We start from the raw sequence: 22,909 nt of genomic DNA, 5'->3' as shown, positions 1-22,909 counted from the left end.
GTGGCTCTGTCGCTCATTTTCTCGGGGCGGGCAGGCAGGTGTGTGGGCGCGGGCGGGCTGCGGCGTCCCTGCGGGGGTCCCCGGCCCCGCCCTCCAGCTTCCGCCGCCTCGGCCCCCCTTCCGGGCCAGCGGGTGAGGCGATGGCCGGCGCGGCCAAGCGGGCCCGGTGCGGCGCCGCCGCCGCCGCTCCGGACGCGGCCTCGGTCTCCGCGCGCGCCCTGCCCGCCTTCCTGCGCTGGTGCGCCGAGGCCGGCGTGGAGCTGAGCGCCAAGGTAGGCCGGGGCCGGGGCCTCTGGCGGGCGGGGGACGGTTCTGGCGGCCTTCCCGGCCGAGCCCGAGCGGAAGGCCGCGCCCGGCGCCCCCCTCGGACCCCATCTGCCGGCTTGACACGCGAGGCCTCCCCCCCATCTCTCCTGCTGCCTTTCATTTTCCCACCCAAATGTAGGGCTTGTTTGGGTCTCTGTTTAGATCCATCTTGTTGGTTTCTGCTTTGTGTCCAGCTTCTCAAGACGCCCCGTAAGGGCCTCTGCAGCAGCGTCCTCCGTTCGCTCGTGTGGTCCGCATATTTTATGGCGCTGTTCTCTGATCCTTCGTCCGAGTGCTTTATAAACACTCCTGCGAGCGCGTTTACACTTACGCACGTTGACCAGCACGCGGCCCAGAGCAGGACCCTCGCGGCCTCTCGGGTGTCCGGGTTGGGTGTGGTGGTTGGACCAGCTCTGTATCCTCCTCATGGTGGTATAGCTCAGGTGGGCTTTGCGTTTACCTGCAATCCTCTTTTTCTTTTTCACTGTACTTCCCTTTTGGAAGGGATGGATTAGCTCAAATTCAGGGCATTCCTCTTTTGGGGTTAATGAAGTATAACAGTGAGTCATGAGCTTCTCTGAAAGAGAGGGAAGGTAGCAGCGACTACAGAAGAAAGAACATACAATGCATCCAGATGCCTCTAGCTAACGAGGTGTAGCTGAGCTGAGCTTGATTTCTGGAGCTGGAAAGGCAGGCATCGCTGGTTTCCGGTGTGAATGCTTTTCTCCTCGGTTGCAGGTCTGCGTGAGCTGCGAAGGCACGGTGGCTGATTATGGTCTGATGGCCAGAGAGAATCTGGGGGCTGGAGAAGTGCTTTTCACCATCCCAAGGACCGTGCTTCTGTCCCAGCACACAAGCTCCCTTTCTTCCCTTTTGGAGAAAGGTACTGGAGCCACCATTGAACAAACCCTAAGCTCTTTTAAGAATCTCATGCTGAAGGGGAATTTGGAATTCTCGGTGTTTCATGTTTTTCCTCCCATTTGGTTCAACCCCAAGCAGGCGATGTGGTGGTTAAGATGTTGGAACAGGAGTGAAGAAAGCCAGGGCTGGACCCTCCGCCATGATGAGAGATTCTAGACAGTCACTCTCAGCCTGGCTTAAGATGTAGGAATTCGACCACCACCACCTTTGGCTTCTGAAGGGAAAGCGGGATGGAAGTCTAACAAACAAACAAATGCACATATGGAGGGAGTCCCATGTTAAGAATGTTACAGATGACCCATAGTTAAGAACGGAACCTATTGTGGCAAAATTCAAATTAAATACACGATGATTTGAGTTAAATACACAATGGTTTGAGTTTATTACTTATACAGTATTATACAATAATACTGTTCCAGCTTATGTGCAAATTCAATTTAAGGACAGACTTTGGGAACAGAACTCTTTCTTAAACTGGGGACTCCCTGTATTTCCAATGCTTCTAAATGGCGAGGGGGGAGCTTTGCATCTCACAGAAAATAAGTTCATGTTCATCAGAATGCTCCGAACCTTCGCCCCCAGATGATGTTGGAAAAAAGTAAAAGTTTCCAGTTCCTCTCAAGTGCTGATGGGTGGACTTGTTCCGTTAAGAAGGATTCCACCAAAAACCGCTCTGATCTTTGTATCGTTTCTCTTCTCTGCCTTCAATAGAACAAGCCTCCCTCCAGAGTGCTTCGGGCTGGGTTCCTCTCCTGATTTCTCTACTACATGAATCCACAGTTAGCAATTCACGTTGGGGGGCTTATTTGTCTCTCTGGCCCCAGTTCAGTGGTTTGGATCACCCCATGTTCTGGTAAGAGGACCTGCTGCACTAGTTTTGATTACCTGTCTCCTATGTCATGTAGACTATGTGAATGCAGCAAGTGTTCAGGTCATCCACTTAGTATCCAATGCAGCATCTTAAGAATATTTTGGAGCCTGATTGTCTTATGCTCACATTCATCCCCAGTTTTTGATGACTTCGGTTTGTTTTGGGCAAGAAAACACATGCAGATGTTGTGCTTCTTGACATAAAATTAAGGCAATCGTGGATTTTTTACCCTAATGGTGTTCTGCGTGACTACCTAATTTCATGGTAATATAGGAGATATGCTACAGGCTTGTTTAATCTTGGGCAGGTTTACAGTGTCTCTCCCTAGATGTGTTCTGGCCACAAATTTCCTCACAGTATTTTTTTTTTAATTGGAATGGAGCATATGAAGATAGGACCTCTGAGTTGAGCTTGACTCCCAGTGACTTGATGGGCATTACCATTATAGTTTTCTTGACAGCAATACAGAAGTGGTTTGATATTCCCTCCTGGGATTTTAAAAAGTCTTCTCAGGCTAGCCTGTATCCCTGAGATTTTTTAATCTCCCATGCAGATATTAATCAAGTGGTGTCCTATCCAACCCTGCTTAGCCTTTTGAGATCCACCAACGTCAGCTAGCTGGTGCTGTCTAGCTGAGGTGTGTAGGCAGCTGTAGGGAGGTACAAGGATATCAGAAGTGATAATGAAGCAGGCATGTTTAAGCAGGTTGGAGGAGAGAAGAATGTAAGAGGAGGAAGAGGCAAGGGTAGGGAGGGGACCACAGATGAAGGCATCCCCCAGCCAGCCGGTGACAAGAACCAGATCATCTGCACCAGGGTGGAGGGGGCATGGGGGTGTTCCAGAGGACTTCTGGGAGAGGTGGGATCCAACCTTTCACCCGGTGGGGCCCAGCATAGCTGTTGAATAATTTCATTCCCAAACCAGGCACCCTCTCCTCTGCCTTCTCCTCAGAAAGAACAAAGCCCTCTAAATAAAAAACAAGAGGAATTGAAACAAAGAATAACTGAGCATCTAGAACAGCACAAAAAGAACAGAATAAGGTTGCCTGCATTGAGGCTCATTACAGAGAAACAGTAGCATAAGTATTAAAAGCTAGCACAGGAATTAAAAGGCAATACTGTAATAACAAATATAAGCACCAGCTCACTGCAAGAAACAAACAAACTAATGTACAGCATGGCTGTAGTTATAACTAAATACCTTGGATGCAAAATCAACAAATAAGGGAAAAAACAAACAAACAATGCACCACCAAAATGGAAGATCAGGTTGGAAAATAAGATCAGCATGCTAAGATCAGATGCAAGCAACCTAGAACAGATGAAAGAAAAGAAGCTGGAAAACAAGACCAAAGAATACATGATCAAGAAATATCACCTAGAAACAAGAAGAGCAAAGAAACACTGGAAATAATAAAGCAGCAAATAACAGCCATAGCCAAAAAGATCAGCAGATACAAAGCTCAAATTGCACACTATAGGCAGAGACTGCAATGAACCAGTCAATACCTGACAGAAAAGAAACAGTGGAGTTCTGGGCCCAGCTATGGTAGAGCCCAAGAAATACAACAAGAATATAGGAGATGGATAAGAATAAAAAAGAAGCTGAAATGAAATAACTTGTAATAAAAGCAGAAATGGTGGAGAAAAGGGCAAGAAAGATTAAGGATTGGTCAGCATCAGGTGAAGATGAATTGCATGTTTTTTGGTTGAAACATCTGCCTGGTCTGCACCCACTCATTGCCAAGCAGTTTAACAACATACTGCAAGGACGTGAAATTGAAGATTGGGTAACATCTGGCAAAACCTACCTGATAATGAAAGAGCCAACAAAAGAGGCAGCACCAGACAACTACAGGCTAATTACTTGCTTTCCAACAACTTTCCGATTGCTAAATAACAAGAGTCAGTAGAAACATCAGAAGCTTTGCGCAAAGATCAGTGGCACAATGGAAGACACAGTTGCTGGTCAATGGTGATAGACTGGGAGAGGTTAATATCAAGAGAGGAATCTTTCAAGAAGACTCACTATCGCTACTACTGTTCGTTATTGCATTGATTCCTCTGTCAACAATACTGAACAAGTCAGGCCATGGCTACCAAACATCAAAAAACATCTGCCAGGCTACCATACCTCCTTTACATGGACAATCTGAAGCTGTATGGAAAAACACCCTCTGAAATAGAATTGCTGCTCAACACTGTCTGAATATACAGCCAAGATATTGCAATGAAGTTTGGACTGGACAAATGCGTCACCCTTATCATCAACAGGGGAAAAATAGTGAAAACTGAAGGAATCAAGATGCCCTATGAAAATAACATCAAGAGTCTGGATGAAGATCACTACAAATACCTGGGCATCCTTCAAGCTGACAACATCAAGCACATTGAAGTCAAGAAGAAGGTTAGTAGTGAATACATCATGAGAGTGAAGAAGAACTTAAAAGTCCAAGCTCAGTGGAGGAAATACCATCAAGGCAATTAACACCTGGGCAATTCTAGTCATTAGATACACAGCTGGAATAGGGGACTGGACTCAAGCAGAATCAGAAATCCTGGATAGGAAGACCAGAAAAATAATGACAATCATGCCCTTCATCCACACAGCAACGTTGACAGACTCTGCTTACTAAGGAGCATAGGTGGGTGTGGAATGTTGTAAGTACACCAGACAGTTGAAGAAGAAAAAAGGGCATTAGAAGAATATCTGAAGGACAGTGAAGAAGATGCACTGAAGCTAGTACACCAGGAAGGCTTACTGAATACTGAAGAGACCATACTGGCCTATAAGAAAGACCAAATGAAGAACAGAAAAGAAACATGGCAAGACAAAGCATGATATGGCCAGTACACACACACACACAAATAGCAGGCAAAGCAGATAACAACAAGACCTGGCAATGGCTAAGAGCAGGAAAGTTGAAGAAAGGGACAGAGGGGTTAATTCTGTGTCAAGTCCACGATGTCCAACTCTCAGTTCTGAAGCATTCTCACGCAACCAGGCTTGGTTCAGACAAATACTTCTTTATTAAGGGGTACATGTAGCTTGTAAACAACATTGCTAAAACTAACGCCTTGGGTAAACCTCCCTCTATTTATCCCCCCTCCCCTTATTGCCTGGCGTCGTGATTCCTCTTCACCTGTTGTTGATCTCTCTCCTTCCTCCCCCTCCTCCCCGAGCTTCTTCCTGGTTCTTTGGGCCCCAGCTGCCTGGCCGGCAATCAAGCCAGTCTAAATTGCCCATATATGGTTAAGCTGCTTCCCAACTCCCCTTACAACCATTAACAGCCACCCCCCTCCTTAGTTACAAGTGGCAGAAACAAATCAATCCAACTCCCAACGAATGCAATACAATGGAAAACAACAACAGTTGGGTGATGCAGGTTCTGACATGCTGCCCCCCCAAAAAACCCTCTTCACCACGCTGGCCAGGAGCCCTAGAAATAAGAAAAAGAGGAACTGGAATTATGAAGACATACATCCCATAGAGTTCAACACGATCACCTGGGTTTGTTAGGATAATTCTTATAAAAGTCCAAAATTAAGTCAGGAGCTCTAACATGTCTTTTGGAGACCCATTCAACCAGTGATTTAGGGAAATGTTTCCAATGTACCAAATACTGAATGTCTCCTTTGAATTTCCGAGAGTCCAATATTTCCCTGATCTCAAAGTGTTGTTCCCCATCAATCATAATAGGTTCAGGAGGGGCTACTGATGGCCTCCATTTATCAGATTCCTTGTAGGGTTTCACTGTGGAAGACAGGATTAATCTTCCTGAGGGTTTTGGGGAGTTTCAAGCATACAGACACGGGGTTAATTACTCTATCCACCGTGAAAGGTCCTATGTATTTGTTATCAAGCTTTCTACATGCTCTGGAAGATTTCCGATTCTTGGTAGATAACCACACTTTGTCCCCCACTTTCCACGGTTCATGTGGTGCTCTCTTCTTATCTGCTTGTGCTTTGTAATTTTCTCTAGCTTTTGCAATCGCTTTTTCAGCGATAGGCCACAATCTCCTTATCCTGTCACCCTATTCATCTACTGTTTCAACCCCTGTTTGAGCGTGGGGAAGTTCAGGTATAGGTACAAATTCTTGCCCTGATACAATTTGGTAAGGGACAGCCCAGTACTATCGTGTACAGCATTATTGTAAGCCACTTCAGCATAAGGTAATAATTCCACCCAATTGTCCTGTTGATGGTTTATGAAACATCGCAAATATTGTTCCAACCCCGCATACCTCCTCTCTGTCGCTCCGTCCGTCTGAGGATGAAAGGAAGAGCTCATTGCTTGCTTAGACCCCAAAAGAGTTAAAAATGCCTTCCAGAATTTAGATGAGAACTGGACCCCCCTGTCACTGATCACTCTTTCAGGACAACCGTGTAATCTGTATATGTGTTGGATAAACAATGCAGCTAGTTCAGGCGCTGAGGGGATGGCTTTGCACGGGATGAAGTGAGTTTGTTTAGAGAAGAGATCAATAACAGTCCAAATCACAGTCATTTTCCTGCTCTCTGGCAGGCCTACAATAAAATCAATGCTTATTTCTTTCCATGGTTTTTCAGGGCAGCCCACAGTTTGTAATAACCCACATGGTTTCCCCCCTTGCCTTTTGGCCATAGCACATACAGGACAAGTAGTTACATATTCTGCCACATCTCTCCTGAGCGAAGGCCACCAAAATTGCCTGCGGAGTAGATGTAAAGTTTTGACAAAGCCAAAGTGTCCTGCTGTTTTATCATCATGGCCCCTTTGTAGTACCATTTTTCGAGCCTCCTGGGGCACGTACAGTCTATCTGCTTTCCACCATGCCCCCTCCCTCTGGGTTAGTTCCTCCTTATTCTCCTGGAACCACTCATCCTGTTCCAGGAATCGATTCACAGTGGGGCAAAAAAGTATTTAGTCAGCCACCAATTGTGCAAGTTCTCCCACTTAAAAAGATGAGAGAGGCCTGTAATTTTCATCATAGGTATACCTCAACTATGAGAGACAAAATGGAGGAAAAAATCCAGAAAATCACATTGTCTGATTTTTAAAGAATTTATTTGCAAATCATAGTGGAAAATAAGTATTTGGTCAATATCAAAAGTTCATCTCAATACTTTGTTATATATCCTTTGTTGGCAATGACAGAGGTCAAACGTTTTCTGTAAGTCTTCGCAAGGTTTTCACACACTGTTGCTGGTATTTTGGCCCATTCCTCCATGCAGATCTCCTCTAGAGCAGTGATGTTTTGGGGCTGTCGCTGGGCAACACGGACTTTCAACTCCCTCCAAAGGTTTTCCATGGGGTTGAGATCTGGAGACTGGCCAGGCCACTCCAGGACCTTGAAATGCTTCTTACGAAGCCACTCCTTCGTTGCCCGGGCGGTGTGTTTGGGATCATTGTCATGCTGAAAGACCCAGCCACATTTCATCTTCAATGCCCTTGCTGATGGAAGGAGGTGTTCACTCAAAATCTCACGATGCATGGCCCCATTCATTCTTTCCTTTACACGGATCAGTCGTCCTGGTCCCTTTGCAGACAAACAGCCCCAAAGCATGATGTTTCCACCCCCATGCTTCACAGTAGGTATGGTGTTCTTTGGATGCAACTCGGCATTCTCTCTCCTCCAAACACAACGAGTTGAGTTTAGACCAAAACGTTCTACTTTGGTTTCATCTGACCATATGACATTCTCCCAATCCTCTTCTGGATCATCCAAATGCTCTCTAGCAAACTTCAGACGGGCCCAGACATGTACTGGCTTAAGCAGGGGGACACGCCTGGCACTGCAGGATTAGAGTCCCTGGCGGCGTAGTGTGTTACTGATGGTAGCCTTTGTTACTTTGGTCCCAACTCTCTGCAGGTCATTCACTAGGTCCCCCCGTGTGGTTCTGGGATTTTTGCTCACCGTTCTTGTGATCATTTTGACCCCATGGGGTGAGATCTTGCATGGAGCCCCAGATCGAGGGAGATTATCAGTGGTCTTGTATGTCTTCCATTTTCTAATTATTGCTCCCACAGTTGATTTCTTCACACCAAGCCTATTGCAGATTCAGTCTTCCCAGCCTGGTGCAGGTCTACAATTTTGTTTCTGGTGTTCTTCGACAGCTCTTTGGTCTTGGCCATAGTGGAGTTTGGAGTGTGACTGTTTGAGGTTGTGGATAGGTGTCTTTTATACTGATAACAAGGTCAAACAGGTGCCATTACTACAGGTAACGAGTGGAGGACAGAGGAGCCTCTTAAAGAAGTAGTTACAGGTCTGTGAGAGCCAGACATCTTGCTTGTTTGTAGGTGACCAAATACTTATTTTCCACCATGATTTGCAAATAAATTATTTAAAAATCAGACAAAGTGATTTTCTGGATTTTTCCCCCATTTTGTCTCTCATAGTTGAGGTATACCTATGATGAAAATTACAGGCGTCTCTCATCTTTTTAAGTGGGAGAACTTGCACAATTGGTGGCTGACTAAATACATTTTGCCCCACTGTGAGTCCGTTAATAACTCTGACTTGAGGGATTTGGTGGCATTACTTTGTGATCTGGTGACTGCAGCTGCCAGTTCTGGCCCCTGCCGGTTGGGGATTACAGCTGACACCACCTTCTCCCGTTGGCTATTGTGCTGGGGCAGCCTGGAAAGAGCATCTGCCAAGAAATTCCGCCCTCCCGGGAAGTATTTTAAAGTAAAATTAAATCTGCTGAAGAATTGTGCACATCTTATTTGTTTAGGAGACAACTTTCGGGGTGATGTCAACGCTTCCAAGTTCTTATGGTCTGTCCAAACCTCAAAAGCCTCCTCCGTGCCTTCCAGCAAATGTCTCCAATTTGTTAAAGCCCATTTCACTGCAAAAGCCTCCTTTTCCCACACCAGCCACCCCCTCTCAGTTTCAGTGAACTTTCTAGATAAGTAAGCACATGGTTTTAACACTTCTTCCCCATCCTTTTGTAAGAGGACTGCACCAATTGCTACCTCTGAGGCATCAGCCTGAATAACAAAAGGCTTTGCTGGATCTGGGTGCTTCAGGATGGGTTCAGCAGTGAATAATTGCTTGAGGCTTTCAAAAGCCTCCTGACATTCTCTTGTCCATTTTAAAGAGGCCCCTGGAGCTTTTGCTGCTGCCGTGGGTTTGTCCTTCATTTTTAAAAGATCAGTCAAAGGGAGGGCGACTTGTGCAACATTAGGAATAAACTGTCTGTAAAAGTTGGCAAAGCCAAGGAAACTTTGCAGTTGTCTCCTGGTTTTTGGGGCCTCCCAGGCTAGGATATCCCGCACCTTATTGGGATCCATTTCCACTCCTTTATTAGATATTCTGTAGCCCAGATAGTCAATGCAATCCTTATGGAACTCACATTTGGATAATTTTGCATACAACTGCACATTTAGCAGTTTCTCCAGCACTTTCCTGACCAATTTCACGTGTTCCTCCATTGTTTCGGTGTAGATTAAAATGTCATCCAAGTACACCAACACTCCTCGGTAGAGAAACTCATGCAAGACTTCATTAATCAGTTGCATGAATACCCCGGGTGCACCTTTTAATCCAAATGGGAGAACTCGATACATGTAGTGTCCCAGTGCGCATGTAAATGCCGTGCACCATTCGTGCCCAGCTTTTATGCGCACGCGGAAATATGCCTCTCTCAAATCTAGTTTAGTAAAAATCTTTCCTTTTGCCAAATGGGCTAACAAGTCCTTTATTAATGGGAGAGGGTACTTGTTCTCTGTGCATATTGCATTTAACCTCCTATAGTCCGTGCATAAGCGTAAAGTCCCATCTTTTTTTTCTCTGAAAAGTACTGGCGCCGCCAGGGGGGATTGGCAGGCACTATGAAGCCCCAGCTCAAGTTTTTGTCAATGAATTCCCTCAATGCCCCCATTTCCTTTTGGGTCATTGAGTACATTTTTGGGGCTGGGTACTTCGCTCCTGGCACCATCTCAATCTCACAGTCTGTGGGGCGGTGTGGAGATAGTTGGTCAGACTCCTTTTCACTAAAGACTTTCGCCAAGTCCCTATATTGCCAGGGGATTTCCTCCCCTCCCCCCACATGGGGCTTCCTCCCTTGGCGCTGCTCCTTCAGGGCTCTGCCTCCAGCTCCCCTTATTGGTTGGGCTCCGCCTTCACAATCCCACGTCCACCATCAGGAAAGGTCAGCGTCTTTTCCCGCCAGCTGATGCGGGGGTCCCACCGTTCCAGCCAGGACATTCCCAGAATGAGGGGGTAACTAGCCAGCGGCGTGACCAGGCATTTTAAAGTCTCCTGGTGCGTTCTGACTTTTAACTCAAAAGCCTCTGTGTAGTAGCGGACCGCACCTCCCCGCACCGCTGTTCCATCCACTTGCCTGAAGATTATGGGAGTTTTCAGCCGGTGCACTTTTAAATTTAATCCGTTGACGAGCACGGGGCTGATCGAACTCCGGGAGCAACCTGAATCGAGCAATGCTATGAGCCGGGCCCGACGACTCGATCGCGGAGCACCGATCACTACCTCATACGTCATCGGACTCACCCGGATGTTCTTGATCGATTTGCTCGGGATCGGCTGGTCGCGCCTTGGGCTCTCCTCCCTCTCGCCGGCGCTCTCCCCTTCGTCCTCGCTGTTGGAGAGGTAGGCAATCTTCAGCCGCTCTTCTTCACCTCTCGCCACCGTGCTTTTCTGTGGGGCTTTTATCGGCTTTGCAGGTTTTTCGGCTTTTTTCCCTTTCGCCGCCGTTTGTAGCCTTGGGTTCTGGGGGCAGGCCGCCACGAAGTGCCCCTTCTCGCCACACATGAAGCAGGCTTTCCCCGCGGCCTGCGGCCTTGCCGAGGGGGTTAACTCCTTCCTTGTCTGTTTCTGCCCTGTTTGCCGTGGGGCGTTAGGGGCCCGCCATCTCGCCTCCGCGCTGTGCGGTTTGACTCTGGCCAGTTGCGCCTCCAACACGGAGACATGGGTGATCCATCCCACCAAGGTCTCCGGGCACCCTTGCACCATGGCCCTCTCGAAGAGCCGTTGGTCCAGCCCCTCCTGGAACAGCCGCACGAGGAACCCCTCCGGCCAGTCTGGGAGCTTTGCCGCCAAGCGCTTGAACTCCAGCGCATAGTCTGATACGGGGCACGCCCCTTGTTTCAGCTCCCTGATCACCTCCGCAGCATGCGAGCAGGCACATTGGTCCTCGAATCGGTCTCGTAGGGCGGTGATGAAGCGGTTAAAGTCCCCCAGTTCTGGGGCCTCTGCTTCATTCAAGTCGTTCACCCACTCAGCTGCCATGCCTACCAGGAAGCGGGATACATACAGCACCCTCCAGGCATTGCTGGGAAACAGGTGCCCGCATGTGCCCATGCAGATTCTCACCTGGTTCAGGAAGGCGGGCAGTTGGGCAGGGTCTCCGTCGTACTTCTCTACTAGCCCCCATCTTCGCAATAGGTCCCCTTCCTCCTGCGGTCGTGGGGCGGCTTGCTGCTGGCCTGCTCCCCAGCCGCGTCCTGCGTGGGTTTGGACTGGGGCCTGATGAGGGGGAAGGGTCGGTGGTTCCAGCGGAGCCATTGGGGAGGGCTGGTTGAGCGGCGCTGGCCCCTGTAGGGGGTTGGTAGGTTGCACGGAAGGTTGCGTCAGAATCCTCAGCTTGTCCAACTCCTTCCTCAGTGCGCGCACTTCGCCTTCCAGCTCCCTCACCCGTTGTCCCTCATCCCATGGCGTTGCTACTTTGGCCACGGTCCCCATGGCCTTCGACCATCTAGGGCGGGCTGGCACCTCTGGGGTGAACCCTCCAGCGGTTTCCCAGAAGCTCAGGTCTCTCGGTGGGTCCCAGCGGTGGGCCAGTCACCTCGTTGGGGTCTTCGGTCTGGCACCCGCTAGAGCTTCAGTGAGGGGGATTTGCCGTTCCTCCTCTTCTGCTGGTGCCTCCGTTGAACTTTTCTGCAGTTCCTCAGAGGCCATGCTAAGTTGCTGGAAATTCCTCGTAGAGTTTCCTCTCGGGTGAAATCCAGTATCAGGGAGTTTTAGCAAAATGTCAAGTCCACGATGTCCAACTCTCAGTTCTGAAGCATTCTCACACAACCAGGCTTGGTTCAGACAAATACTTCTTTATTAAGGGGTACATGTAGCTTGTAAACAGAATATTGCTAAAACTAACGCCTTGGGTAAACCTCCCTCTATTTATCCCCCCTCCCCTTATTGCCTGGCGTCGTGATTCCTCTTCACCTGTTGTTGACCTCTCTTCTTCCTCCCTCTCCTCCCCGAGCTTCTTCCTGGTTCTTTGGGCCCCAGCTGCCTGGCCGGCAATCAAGCCAGTCTAAATTGCCCATATATGGTTAAGCTGCTTCCCAACTCCCCTTACAACCATTAACAGCCACCTCCCCCCCTTAGTTACAAGTGGCAGAAACAAATCAATCCAACTCCCAACGAATGCAGTACAATGGAAAACAACAACAGTTGGGTGATGCAGTTTCTGACATTCTGGCTGCACAAGACGAAGCCTTAAGAACAAATTCATACAAAGCCAGAATTGAGAAGGCAGCAACAGACAGCAAATGCAAAGAAGCTGAAGAAACAGTGGACCTCCTAGTGAGCTGCTGCAAGATCACACAGATTGTCTACAAACAACGGCATGACAAAGTACCAACAATAGTGCATTGGAATATCTGCAAGAAATACCATTTGCCTGCAAGTAATAAGTGTTTGGACCATGAAACAGATAAAGTAATAGAAAATGAAGAAGCCAAGGTGCTCCGGGACTTTAGAATTCAAACAGACAAACACCTGGCCACAATACCCCGGACTTAACAGTTGTTGATAAGAAAGACAAAAAAGTCTGGATAGTGGACACTGCAATGTCTGGTGACAGCAGAATAGAAGAGAAAGACCTGGAGAAAACCACAAAATATAAAGACCTGCAAATAGAAGTAGACCGACTATGGCAAAAGAAAGCAAAGATAGTACCAATAGTAATAGGTGACTTGGGTGCAGTCCTAAAACATCTGGAGCACCACTTGAACATCAGCATTGACAAAATCAATACCAGTCAGTAGCAAAAGGCAGCTTTACTTGGAACAGCTTACATCCTGCAACGATACCTTTAACTCCATCAAACAACATCTACCTATCCCAGGTCCTTGGGAAGGACTTGATAGGTGGACGAAAATGCCAAATCCAGTTTAAGCATCTGATTGACTGTATGACCAACCATCATCATCATCGTCATCATCATACAGATTTCTGGCTAAAACATTAATCTGTTCTTTAGAGACACACGCAGTTTTTGAGGTAAAGGAGCAAAGGAACTGCTTTGCTTTCCTGTACATATGTTCCCAGTTTCCTGTAGATTTGCAACTTTTTTCAGATGCTTCTGTTCCTCACCTTGGCCCCACAGCTTGAAAGTTCCTTGAAAGAGAAGGGGCGGAAGGGATGTCAGGACCTCGGTGCAGATAAGTATGAATTCTCCTGCTTGAGATAAAGAATATTCTTTATGTTGATTCCACGTCTGGGAAGCAGTGGTTAATCTGGTAAATGCTACATATGTCAAGGTGTATTTAAGATTTTGAAGGATTTGATTGAAAGAGACAATGCAAAATAGCTTTCTAGGTATTTATTCCAATCACTGATAACAATCTAGTAAGTTTCACTTTCAGCTAAGCTTTGCAGATGTAACATATAGCTTCTACTTGTCACTGCAAACAGTTTTTCCTCCCCTTCTTTTAAGATAGGGTTTAAAAAGTAGAAGTACAGTGGTACCTCGGGTTATGAATTTAATCCGTTCCGTGACTCTGGTCACAACCCGATTTGTTCGCAACCCGAAGCAAATTTTCCCATAAGGTTCAATGTAATCACCGTTAATCCATTCCGGCGTCCGCGGACCACGCTTCAAGGGCGGAAAAACGCCTGCGGACTACGAGGCAGGGCGGAAAAACGGCCGCGGACCGCGCGGCAGGGCGGAAAAATGGCTGTGGACCGCACAGCAGGGTGGAAAAACGGCCGCGGACTGCGTGGCAAGGCAGAAAAATGGCCGCAGACCATGTGGCACGGGTGGAAAAATGGCCGCGGACCACTTGGCACGGCGGAAAATGGCCGAGGATCCGGTTTGTACCCCGAGGCAGAGTTTGCAAACTGAGGTAAATTTTTGCGGCCGGAGCTAGTCGCAACCCGAAAAGTTCGTAAGCAGAGGCGTTCGTAACCTGAGGTACCACTGTAAGGGCATTTTCTTTTCTGAACTCCAGTTTTAAGCTCTAATAAGTATATATGGACTAATTATTATACAAGTTTAACACATGTATGCTGCGTTTTAATTCTATCCCCTGGGTACTTTTCCTAATTCAGGAGTTTAGAAAGGGTGTACAGATATTCCTCTTTCCCTGGTTTAGGTGGACAACCTGGCAGCTGCCCTTGATCCTGTGCAGGGCCTCTTCTTCTCTAGCACTCTTTCTCCTGATTGTACTCACAAACACTTCATGGATTTCAGACCAGTCACAAGCGAGGCTTCAGTAAGTGCAGAGAACACTGCATACAGGTAGTCCTCGCTTAACAAGCATTCATATAGCAACCGTTTGAAGTAAAGACAGTGCTAAAAAAAGGTGACTTACGACCAGTGCCCAAAGTTACAATTGTTGCAGTGCCTCTGCGGTAATGTGATTGTGATCTGGGCACTTGACTACCGGCTTGCATTTATGATGGTTGCAGCATCCTGGGATCACAGGGTCACGCCGGTTTCCGGTGAGCAAAATCAATGGGGAACCACATGATTCACTTAATGACTGTGTGATTCGCTTAATCCCCATGTGACTCACTTAACAATCAGGGTGATTCACTTAATGACCGCCACAAAAAAGGTTGTAAAATCGGGTCTGGTCACATGATGATTCACTTAATGACTGCATTGCTTAATGATCTAAATTCTGGTCCCACTTGTGATTGTTAAGCAAGGACTACTTGTAATCCATTTTAGGATCACTGGGTACCCTTTCTCCAGACTGAACCCAACACTCTATCTTCAATGGCCTTTAGAGCTGGCTAAGTCCGTGGTAGCCATTTTAGCTGCTGGGTACCTCCATTTCAAAGCTGCTGCTTCCCAGAGTTGTCCTAGGTGTTCTTTAAGACTTTTGCTTTTTCTACTTCATATCTGCTATCCCTTCTTCTGTTATGAAAGCTACTTTCTATCAGAATCTAAACTAAAACCTACTCTCAGTAAAGCAAATACAAGATGTGTTTGAGTGTGAGATGGATACGTGAAGAACCAGCAAGCATTTAAGAGAGACATTGCAAGATCCCAAAATTTCTTTTTTCATAATATGGTGTCCTTCTCCAAAGAAAAAGCTACTCTTCCTGCTGGTTCTTTTATACAGGAATCCTGAAGAGCGGGCACGGCTTCTGCAGGGGACAGGAGTCCTAGAAGCTGTGGAGAAAGACTTGGCCAATATTGAGATGGAGTATTCCTCTATCATCTTGCCCTTCATGAAGGCCCACCCAAATATCTTCAACCCTAAGGTGCACACACTACAGCTTTACCAGAAGCTGGTGGCATTTGTCATGGCTTACAGGTAAGAGGAAGAGGGACAGGCCAAGGAGCCACGGTCTGTCAGAGACCAAGTGGAGAGAAATTGTTTTCCTGGATATGAATTGAGAAGACAGCCTAAGGTGATTCCTGATGAAAGAAATGTTTCTTTTTCCCCAGAACTGGAAGTTCCTTAGGGCAGTTATGCAGGCAGAATATTTAATCAGAACCAAGTATGTGGAGAGGAGTGTTTGGGCAGGGTAGATGTGAAATGGTTGGATTTTAAGCTGATGTACAGGTAGACCTCACTTACCAACTGCCTTGTTCAGCGACTGTTCAAAGTTACGACGGTGCTGAAAAAAATAACTTTACGATCAGTGCCCACATTTATGACCTTTGCAGCGTCTCTCAGTCATGTGATCACCATTACAGTCAGTACATGTTGTCATGTGCCTGATCTGTTTTTCTTTTTTCCCCCCTGTCAAGTCCACAATGTCCATACCCCAATTCAGAAGCAATCTCACGCAACCAGGCTTGGTTCAGAAAAATACTTCTTTATTAAGTGGTACATGTAGCTTGCAAACAGAACATTGCTAAAACTAAAGCCTTGGGTAAACTTCCCTCTATTTATCCCCCCTCCCCTTATTACCTGGCATCTCGATTCCTCTTCACCTGGTGTTGACCTCTCTCCTTCCTCCCCCTCCTACCCGAGCTCCTTCCTGGCTCTTTGGGCCCCAGCTGCCTTGCCGGCAATCAGGCCAGTCTAAATTGCCCATATATGGTTAAGCACCATCCCACCACCCGTTACTACTCCTATTACCACCTTTAACTGCAACCCCCCCTCCTTAGTTACAGTTGGCAGAACCAAATCAATCCAACTCCCATCGAATGCAATACAATGTAAAACAACAATAGTAGGGTGATGCAGGTTCCGACACCCCCCTTGCAGAGCAAAGAGATTGGAGAGGAAGGCATAATCTCCAGTGAATATAAATACAAACATTAATTCCCTTCTTGCTAATTATCCCAGCCCTGGGGTGTACATTTCAAAGCGGGGGGGGGGGAAGGAAAGCACAGTTGCAGTCACATGATTTTCCACTTAGCGACTTTGTTTAACGACAGAATTGCCAGTTCCAATTGTGGTTGCTAAATGAGGACTAAGCCATCTGCACTAACTGTTATTCACCTAACTGGTTTCCCCGCCCACTACTACTATGGCAGAACTGAGCAAGCTAGCAATTACAAACAATCAGTGAAGTTAATTGCGAGGTTCTGGCAGGACTACCCATACTGTATAATGCATAGCAGCTGTAGCTCATAGCCATCTGTTTTCTGAGCTTTTATCAGAAACATTCTATAGCTTCTGGGTAGCTTGAGCATTGCTAAGGGACCTAAAAATTAAGCAAATTGCTGAATTTAGAGGCCACTTGGCTCTCAGCCTAATTACAGCCTTGCAGATTTTGGGATCCCACAGCTTTCCTCCCTCTTACCTGCATCAGCATGGTTTTGTTCTCCTTAAAGGGTCCTGAGTCACTTCTTTCTCACTTGATGTAGTTTCCAAGAACCCCTGGATGAGGAAGAAGATGAGGAAGAGCCTAACCCTCCAGTGATGGTACCCCTGGCAGATCTCCTAAATCATGTGGCCAACCACAATGCCAACTTGGAATATTCCCCGGTAAGCAGAGCCCCCCACTTCACCATCCCTGAGGTTGCATTGCACTGAGAAATCCATTTCCAAGAATGGAAGAGGAGTCCAGGGCAGGGGCGCTTTTCTTCCTGTGCCCTCCCCTGGACTTCCTGCCCTCGATCAGTGGAGCAACTCAGCTCAGCACTTACTAAAAATGAAGGACAGTCAGCTTCAGATGGTCCTGGGAGATACTCAGGACAGCAAAACAGGAAGGATTCCGAAGGGGTCCTTTTCCTGCTGTTTTGGCAGGAGTCCTTGAAAATGGTCACAACTCAGCCGGTCTGCAAAGGCCAGGAGATCTTCAACACTTACGGAGAAATGGCAAACTGGCAGCTCCTCCACATGTATGGCTTTGCTGAGGTCTACCCTGGCAATACCAACGACACTGCCGATATCCAGATGTTGACACTACTGAAAGCTGCGCTTCAAGGCAAGTGGCTAACCCCTGATTACTGATCCCCTGATTTAGCACAAGGAGGCAGTTCAGTTTGAAGACAGGATGTATGCTGTGTAAAAACAGAGAAATTCGGTCAGATGACGCCTCGTACATGAGGGCGTGACGTTGTCTGGAGATCTCCTTCTGAGGTGGACTGGAGATGCCATTCTGGTAGATTATTTAGCACTCAGGGAAGGGGGGAGCATTTCCACTGACTGACTTTCCCCCTTTAATAGGACTCAATTAAACCAGAGACTAAGACACCATGACATTAAGGCAGAACTGATTTATTGACAATAACAAAACAGAATAAGGGCCCTAGACAAATAAAACTTCAAACCCAGGCCTGGGACCACAGCCAGGTTTTCAGAGCTTTCCGGAACCCCAGGAAAGAGGTGCCGTCCTTACCTCTGGGGAGATGCTGTTTCGGTGGGAGGGGCTGCAGTGGAGAAGGCGTATCTCCTCGGTCCCACAAGGTTACAACACTTCATAGAGGGGAGCTGGAAAACACACCCACTATGCAGGAACGTACTGGGCAGGCAGAAACTTAGATATCCAGGCCCTCTGCCATAGAGGGCTTTATAGGTAGTTACCAACACCTTGAATTGCGCTCAGAAGCAGTAGTGACACATGGGCATGCTGACAGGTGCCTGTTACTGCTCATGCCGCTGCATTTTGAACCAGCTGTAGCTTCCGGGTGCTCTTCAAGGGAAGCCCATGTGCAGCGCATTGCAAGAATCCAGTTGTGAGTTGACCAGGGCACGTGTAATTGTCTGAAGTCTGCTCTCTCCAAGCAGTAACTGTGAGTCCAGAAGGACCCCCAAGTTGTCCACTGTCCTCAGTTGGGGAAGCGCAGCCCCAACCAAGACCAAGGATGGTGACATCCCTGCCCCTGGCTGTCCAAACAGCCACAACCGTGCAATCTTGTTAGGATTGAACCAAAGTATGTTCCGTCCCATCCGCACCTGAACAGCCTCAAGACACTATGCAGCTTGGGATTGAGCTGTAGAGCTGGATATCATCAGCATGCTGGTGATAGCAAACCCCGACCCAGCAGATGACCTCACTCAGTGGTTTCATGTAGATGTTGAACAGGAGAGGGGAGAATGTCGAGCCCCGAGGCACCCACACATGAGGGGCTGCAGATGCGATCTCTCCTCTCTGTCAACACCAGCTGGAACCGACTGCTGAGGAAGGAGGTGAACCGCTGGAGTGCGGTGCCTCCCACTCCCAATTCCTGAAGGTGGTCCAGAAGGATACCATGGTCGATGGTATTGAAAGCTGCTGAGAGATCAAGGAGTGCTAGGACAGATGCACCAGCCCCATCGCAGCTCCACCAAAGGTCATCAGCAAGCATGACCAGGGTTGTCCCTATACTGTACCCTGGTCTGAAACAGGTGCAGATGATCCAGGCAATAATGGTTATTGTCATTATACACTGTTAAGTTACCTCTATCAGTGGTTTTGTTAACACGCATTTTAATATTCTTAAGGCACAGAGTAAATGAGATCACTTTTCCTTGTACAATAGAAGCCTTTACCTACATATAGTAAGCCTTTGAATGTGGCTAGTTTTCCCCATCTGCTATCTAACAACCCTTGGTTCCCACACCAGCACTGACGATCCTCAGCCGCCCAGTGGCTGGTTGGCATTCTCGTGGTTAACACTTCCACAAGATTGTCAGCACCTTGTTCCTTCAGGTGGGGCTATGGATTCCAGCTGCCGCTGGTTTCTGCTGGATCCACAAAACAGCCTGTAAATTGGCAAATTAAAATGTAAAATTATTAATTGGGGTTGCTTTTTTCTTTTAGTTTTTATAGTGACAGGGAGGAAAAGACAGGGTTTACTCTGATAAACTCTTAGATTTTTTTAGAGTGTTTTCTTTGAAAAGATGAAATGAATATCTTGCCCATGTGCCCAGAAGGCAAAGCTAAGCTGAACTTTCCCTTCTAATAAATGGGACTTCACTGATGAGCTAGACTTGTGAAAACACGCACAGCCTCCTCTCAACATTTCAGCAGGTTCAGAAGGTTGTCTCTTTCTGCATTACACCCAACTGGATCACGCTGAAGTAGGAGAGAACTGCTACATTTCTACTTTTCAGTTAAACCAGGAGGGCAAATGCTTTTTGAATCAGAGGACAGGGTCGTTCTTCTCTCAAATTCAGTTTTGCCTGCCCATTCAAAATTTTGACTGTATGTTATTCAACCAGCTACAAATACAGAAATGGAAGAGAAACTGGTCCTGGACCAATGGGACTTCCTTTGCCATCAGGAAGTGGTGGGTGAGGAAGGGGCTTTTGTGATTGGCTGGGAGAGAGTCTTGACTGAAGAGGAGCTCTCGGTGGCATTACAGGTGAGTGATTTGACCTCCATATCTGGGTATTTTTTGTTTAAGCAGCAGGAGATTTGGTCAGTTGGCTGCTTACTGCAGAAGGGTGTTTATGGCTTCTCTCATTTCAAAAGCCCGGAGTTCATTTTCCAGATTTCAAGAGATTCATCTGTGAAAACAACGGCCAATTAGGAATCTCATTGATAATCTAAAGTTTAGAAAAGCGAGAGACAATCACGATCATGTTAACTAATCTGACTAAAGGGAGACAAGCCAGGTCACCCAGATTTTGAAGAACTAAGGATACCAAAGGTCCTCTAAAGCAAAAGGACTCCATATGTAAATTTCAGCATCCTAATTATGAGCTTCAACTTCCTAATTTTGTTCAGAGGAGCTTCTGGCAGTGATATACCCCCTGTTGACTGGGCTAGAAATGTCCTTTAGCTATGCCACTGCTGCAATGCCCTTGGTGTGAAAGAAGCTCTCCTGAAATAAAAATTTGGATCTCACCATGTCCCTCTGGCGGTTTAGCTCGCAACAGCTTGGTTTGTTCTGCTAACCCCCATTGCTGCAGACAAGGCCGAACCTGGAAAGATCAGTTCCTTCTCACAGAGGAAGGTGTACCCTGAAAAATCTCAGTATGGACTACCTCATTGTGAAGGTCCTACTAGAGGGAAAATGGTAAGTAGCATAGGAAACATAGAAGTGGCTGTGAAACTCCAGGGAAGGGAGGAACATTATGTCCCTGCAGTGGTAGAGTTTCTGCTGATGTGGAGCCCTTGGGGGCTGCTGAATGAAGGAAGACTCCAGTGTTTGCCTGGGAGTCTCATGCCTCAAGGCTTGGACAGTGCGCTCCCAGGAGGAGACAATTCCTCGAGTGACGTTACCCAAAGAAAGCAAAGCAGTCCCTCTATTGCTGTGAGCCAGGAATGGGCAATCTTTGGGTGGCATTTTCATACTGGGGGGAAACCACAAGCAGGTTGCTGGTGCTGAATGACAGACTGCCTTGTGCGTCAGAGCAGGGATAAGGGTTCTGTTTTTTTCCTCACAATTTTTAGCGACGGAGTGGGCATTTGAGAACTGAAGCAGTTTTTGTATTTTCTTGATCCCAAATGACATGAAACTGCTTCAGAGATTTCTGACGTGGTATTTGGAAGAGTCCTGTAATCCTGTGGATCTCTTCTTGCTATAAAGCCACTAGGTTGAAGAGTGCAAAAACAACAGTTCTGGTTTTAGTTTTAAGGCTTTGGGTGGATTTTGGCTGCCTGAGTGGACCTCCCAGACTTATGGTACTGGTTTTGGTGAGTGGGCCTCTTGGGCTTTAAACAGCAGATGACTTTGGTGCTTTCCTGAAGGCCATCAGCACCTGCTCTTCTGAGGCTCCTTCCATGGAGGGCTCTAGCTTGGAAAGGTGTGTTAGGAAACATGCAGCACCTGCCTGGAGTAGAGCATCCTTCAGGGGATTAGAATAAATGCACACAAGCTTTTTTGAGTCTCTACTGATGTTTCTCTCTCTGTTTGTTTGATGAATTTGTCTTACACGCAGCATGTAAGACAAAACCTTGCAAGTGATCAAACTGGCAGACAACAACCTTTTAAGAGATTAGCTGCGTGTCAGATGGAGAATGGGCTGCTTGAAATCCACTGAGAAAAGCAATTTTCACTGTCTAGGTTGAAATACAAGAGTGGTTTTGCCTAGAAACTCATGTTTAACCCTGAAACCCCCATTGAGTAGGCCAAGGCAATAGTGAAATTCTGTTTCGGTTGACATCTCTAACTGGGGATGGTGTGTGTTTGTGTGTGGCTGTAGGTGCTAACTTTGTCTGCAGAGGAATTCAAGGAGTTTAAAGAGCAAGAGGCAAAGATGGATGGAAAGGGAACCAGTTGCTTGATCCAGTCTGTTACTACGATACCAAAACTGAATGCCGCTCAGAAGAAACTTCTCTTTGATGCTACAGTACTAACGCTGAAGTCTTTCACCTCAGATTTGAATGAGGAGGAAATTATGCTGGGAGACTTGCAGGCTTATTCCAAATTAAGCTGCCGGGAGCAGTTCGCTCTCCAGGTGCGATATGGCCAGAAGAAGATTTTGCACCAGTTGCTTGAGCTGGCAAAGTAGCCACCGCCGCTGCTGCTGCTGCTGCTGCTGAGAGGACCAAAGCTTTGGGTCCTGGACACGTGGATGAAAGGCTTCTGAGGAGATAAAGGCATCTGTTTCTGTAGGCAGTCCAGTCAATAAAAGTTAACTCAGTAGATGGTGTTTGTTTCTGTCTCTCAAGGACATAATAGCTCAGATTTGTCTTCAGAAGAAAGCTGTTTGGTACCACAGAAGCAGTGTCAGTGTCCTGTAGCAGAACACACCAGTACTGTGCTGCGGGCCACCAATATGTATTGATAATGTTAATTCACAAGAGTTAAAGGTGCTGGAGATCAGAATGTCACAAGGATGTACATAAAGCTTGGGCTGTTGTTGTTTAGTCGTTAAGTCGTGTCTGACTCTTCGTGACCCCATGAACCATATTGCGCTAGGCCTTCCGGTCCTTCACTGCCTCCCTGAGTTTGCTCAGTTTCATGGTCATTGCTTCAGTGATGCTATCTAACCATCTCATCCTCTGCCGTCCTCTTCTCCTTTTGCCTTCAATCTTTCCCAGCATCAGGGTCTTCTCCAAAGAGATCTCTCTTCGCATTAGGTGACCAAAGTATCTGAGCTTGAGCTTCATTATCGATCCTTCCAATGAGCAATCAGGGTTGATTTCCTTTTAAGATTGACTGGTTTGACCTCCTAGCAGTCCAGGGGACTCTCAAGAGTCTTCTCCAGCACCACAGTTCAAAGGCATCAATTCTTCGGTGCTCCGCCTTCTTTATGGTCCAGCTCTCACAGCCATACATTACTACTGGAAAAACCAT

General features: G+C 47.1%; 1 protein-coding gene across 4 annotated transcripts; it reads left to right on the top strand.

Annotated features, from left to right (window-relative positions):
* Position 1: 1 nt before the first annotated feature.
* Positions 2-22,255, top strand: SETD6 (SET domain containing 6, protein lysine methyltransferase). Of its 4 annotated transcripts, XM_088135416.1 has the most exons (10): positions 2-272; positions 1,045-1,189; positions 1,939-2,080; positions 14,421-14,540; positions 15,399-15,593; positions 17,102-17,222; positions 17,484-17,664; positions 19,884-20,026; positions 20,577-20,683; positions 21,813-21,955. In XM_088135416.1, the coding sequence occupies exons 1-10, from the start codon at positions 141-143 to the stop codon at positions 21,817-21,819; spliced, it is 1,293 nt and encodes a 430-aa protein (XP_087991542.1). In that variant the 5' UTR covers positions 2-140; the 3' UTR covers positions 21,820-21,955. The 4 variants fall into 4 exon arrangements, with proteins under 4 accessions (XP_087991542.1, XP_087991540.1, XP_087991541.1 ...); XM_088135414.1 differs by lacking the exon at positions 20,577-20,683 and having other exon boundaries at positions 21,813-22,255; XM_088135415.1 differs by lacking the exons at positions 14,421-14,540; positions 20,577-20,683 and having other exon boundaries at positions 21,813-22,255.
* Positions 22,256-22,909: the final 654 nt, after the last annotated feature.

This window comes from Python bivittatus, unplaced genomic scaffold (assembly GCF_059951505.1).
Source record: "Python bivittatus isolate LINGU-HERP-01145 unplaced genomic scaffold, Pbiv_v1 ctg000170_np1212, whole genome shotgun sequence".
NCBI lineage: Eukaryota > Metazoa > Chordata > Lepidosauria > Squamata > Pythonidae > Python > Python bivittatus.
The sequence above is the reverse complement of the archived record's forward strand: the minus strand, read 5'-3'. Positions and strand labels throughout refer to the sequence as shown.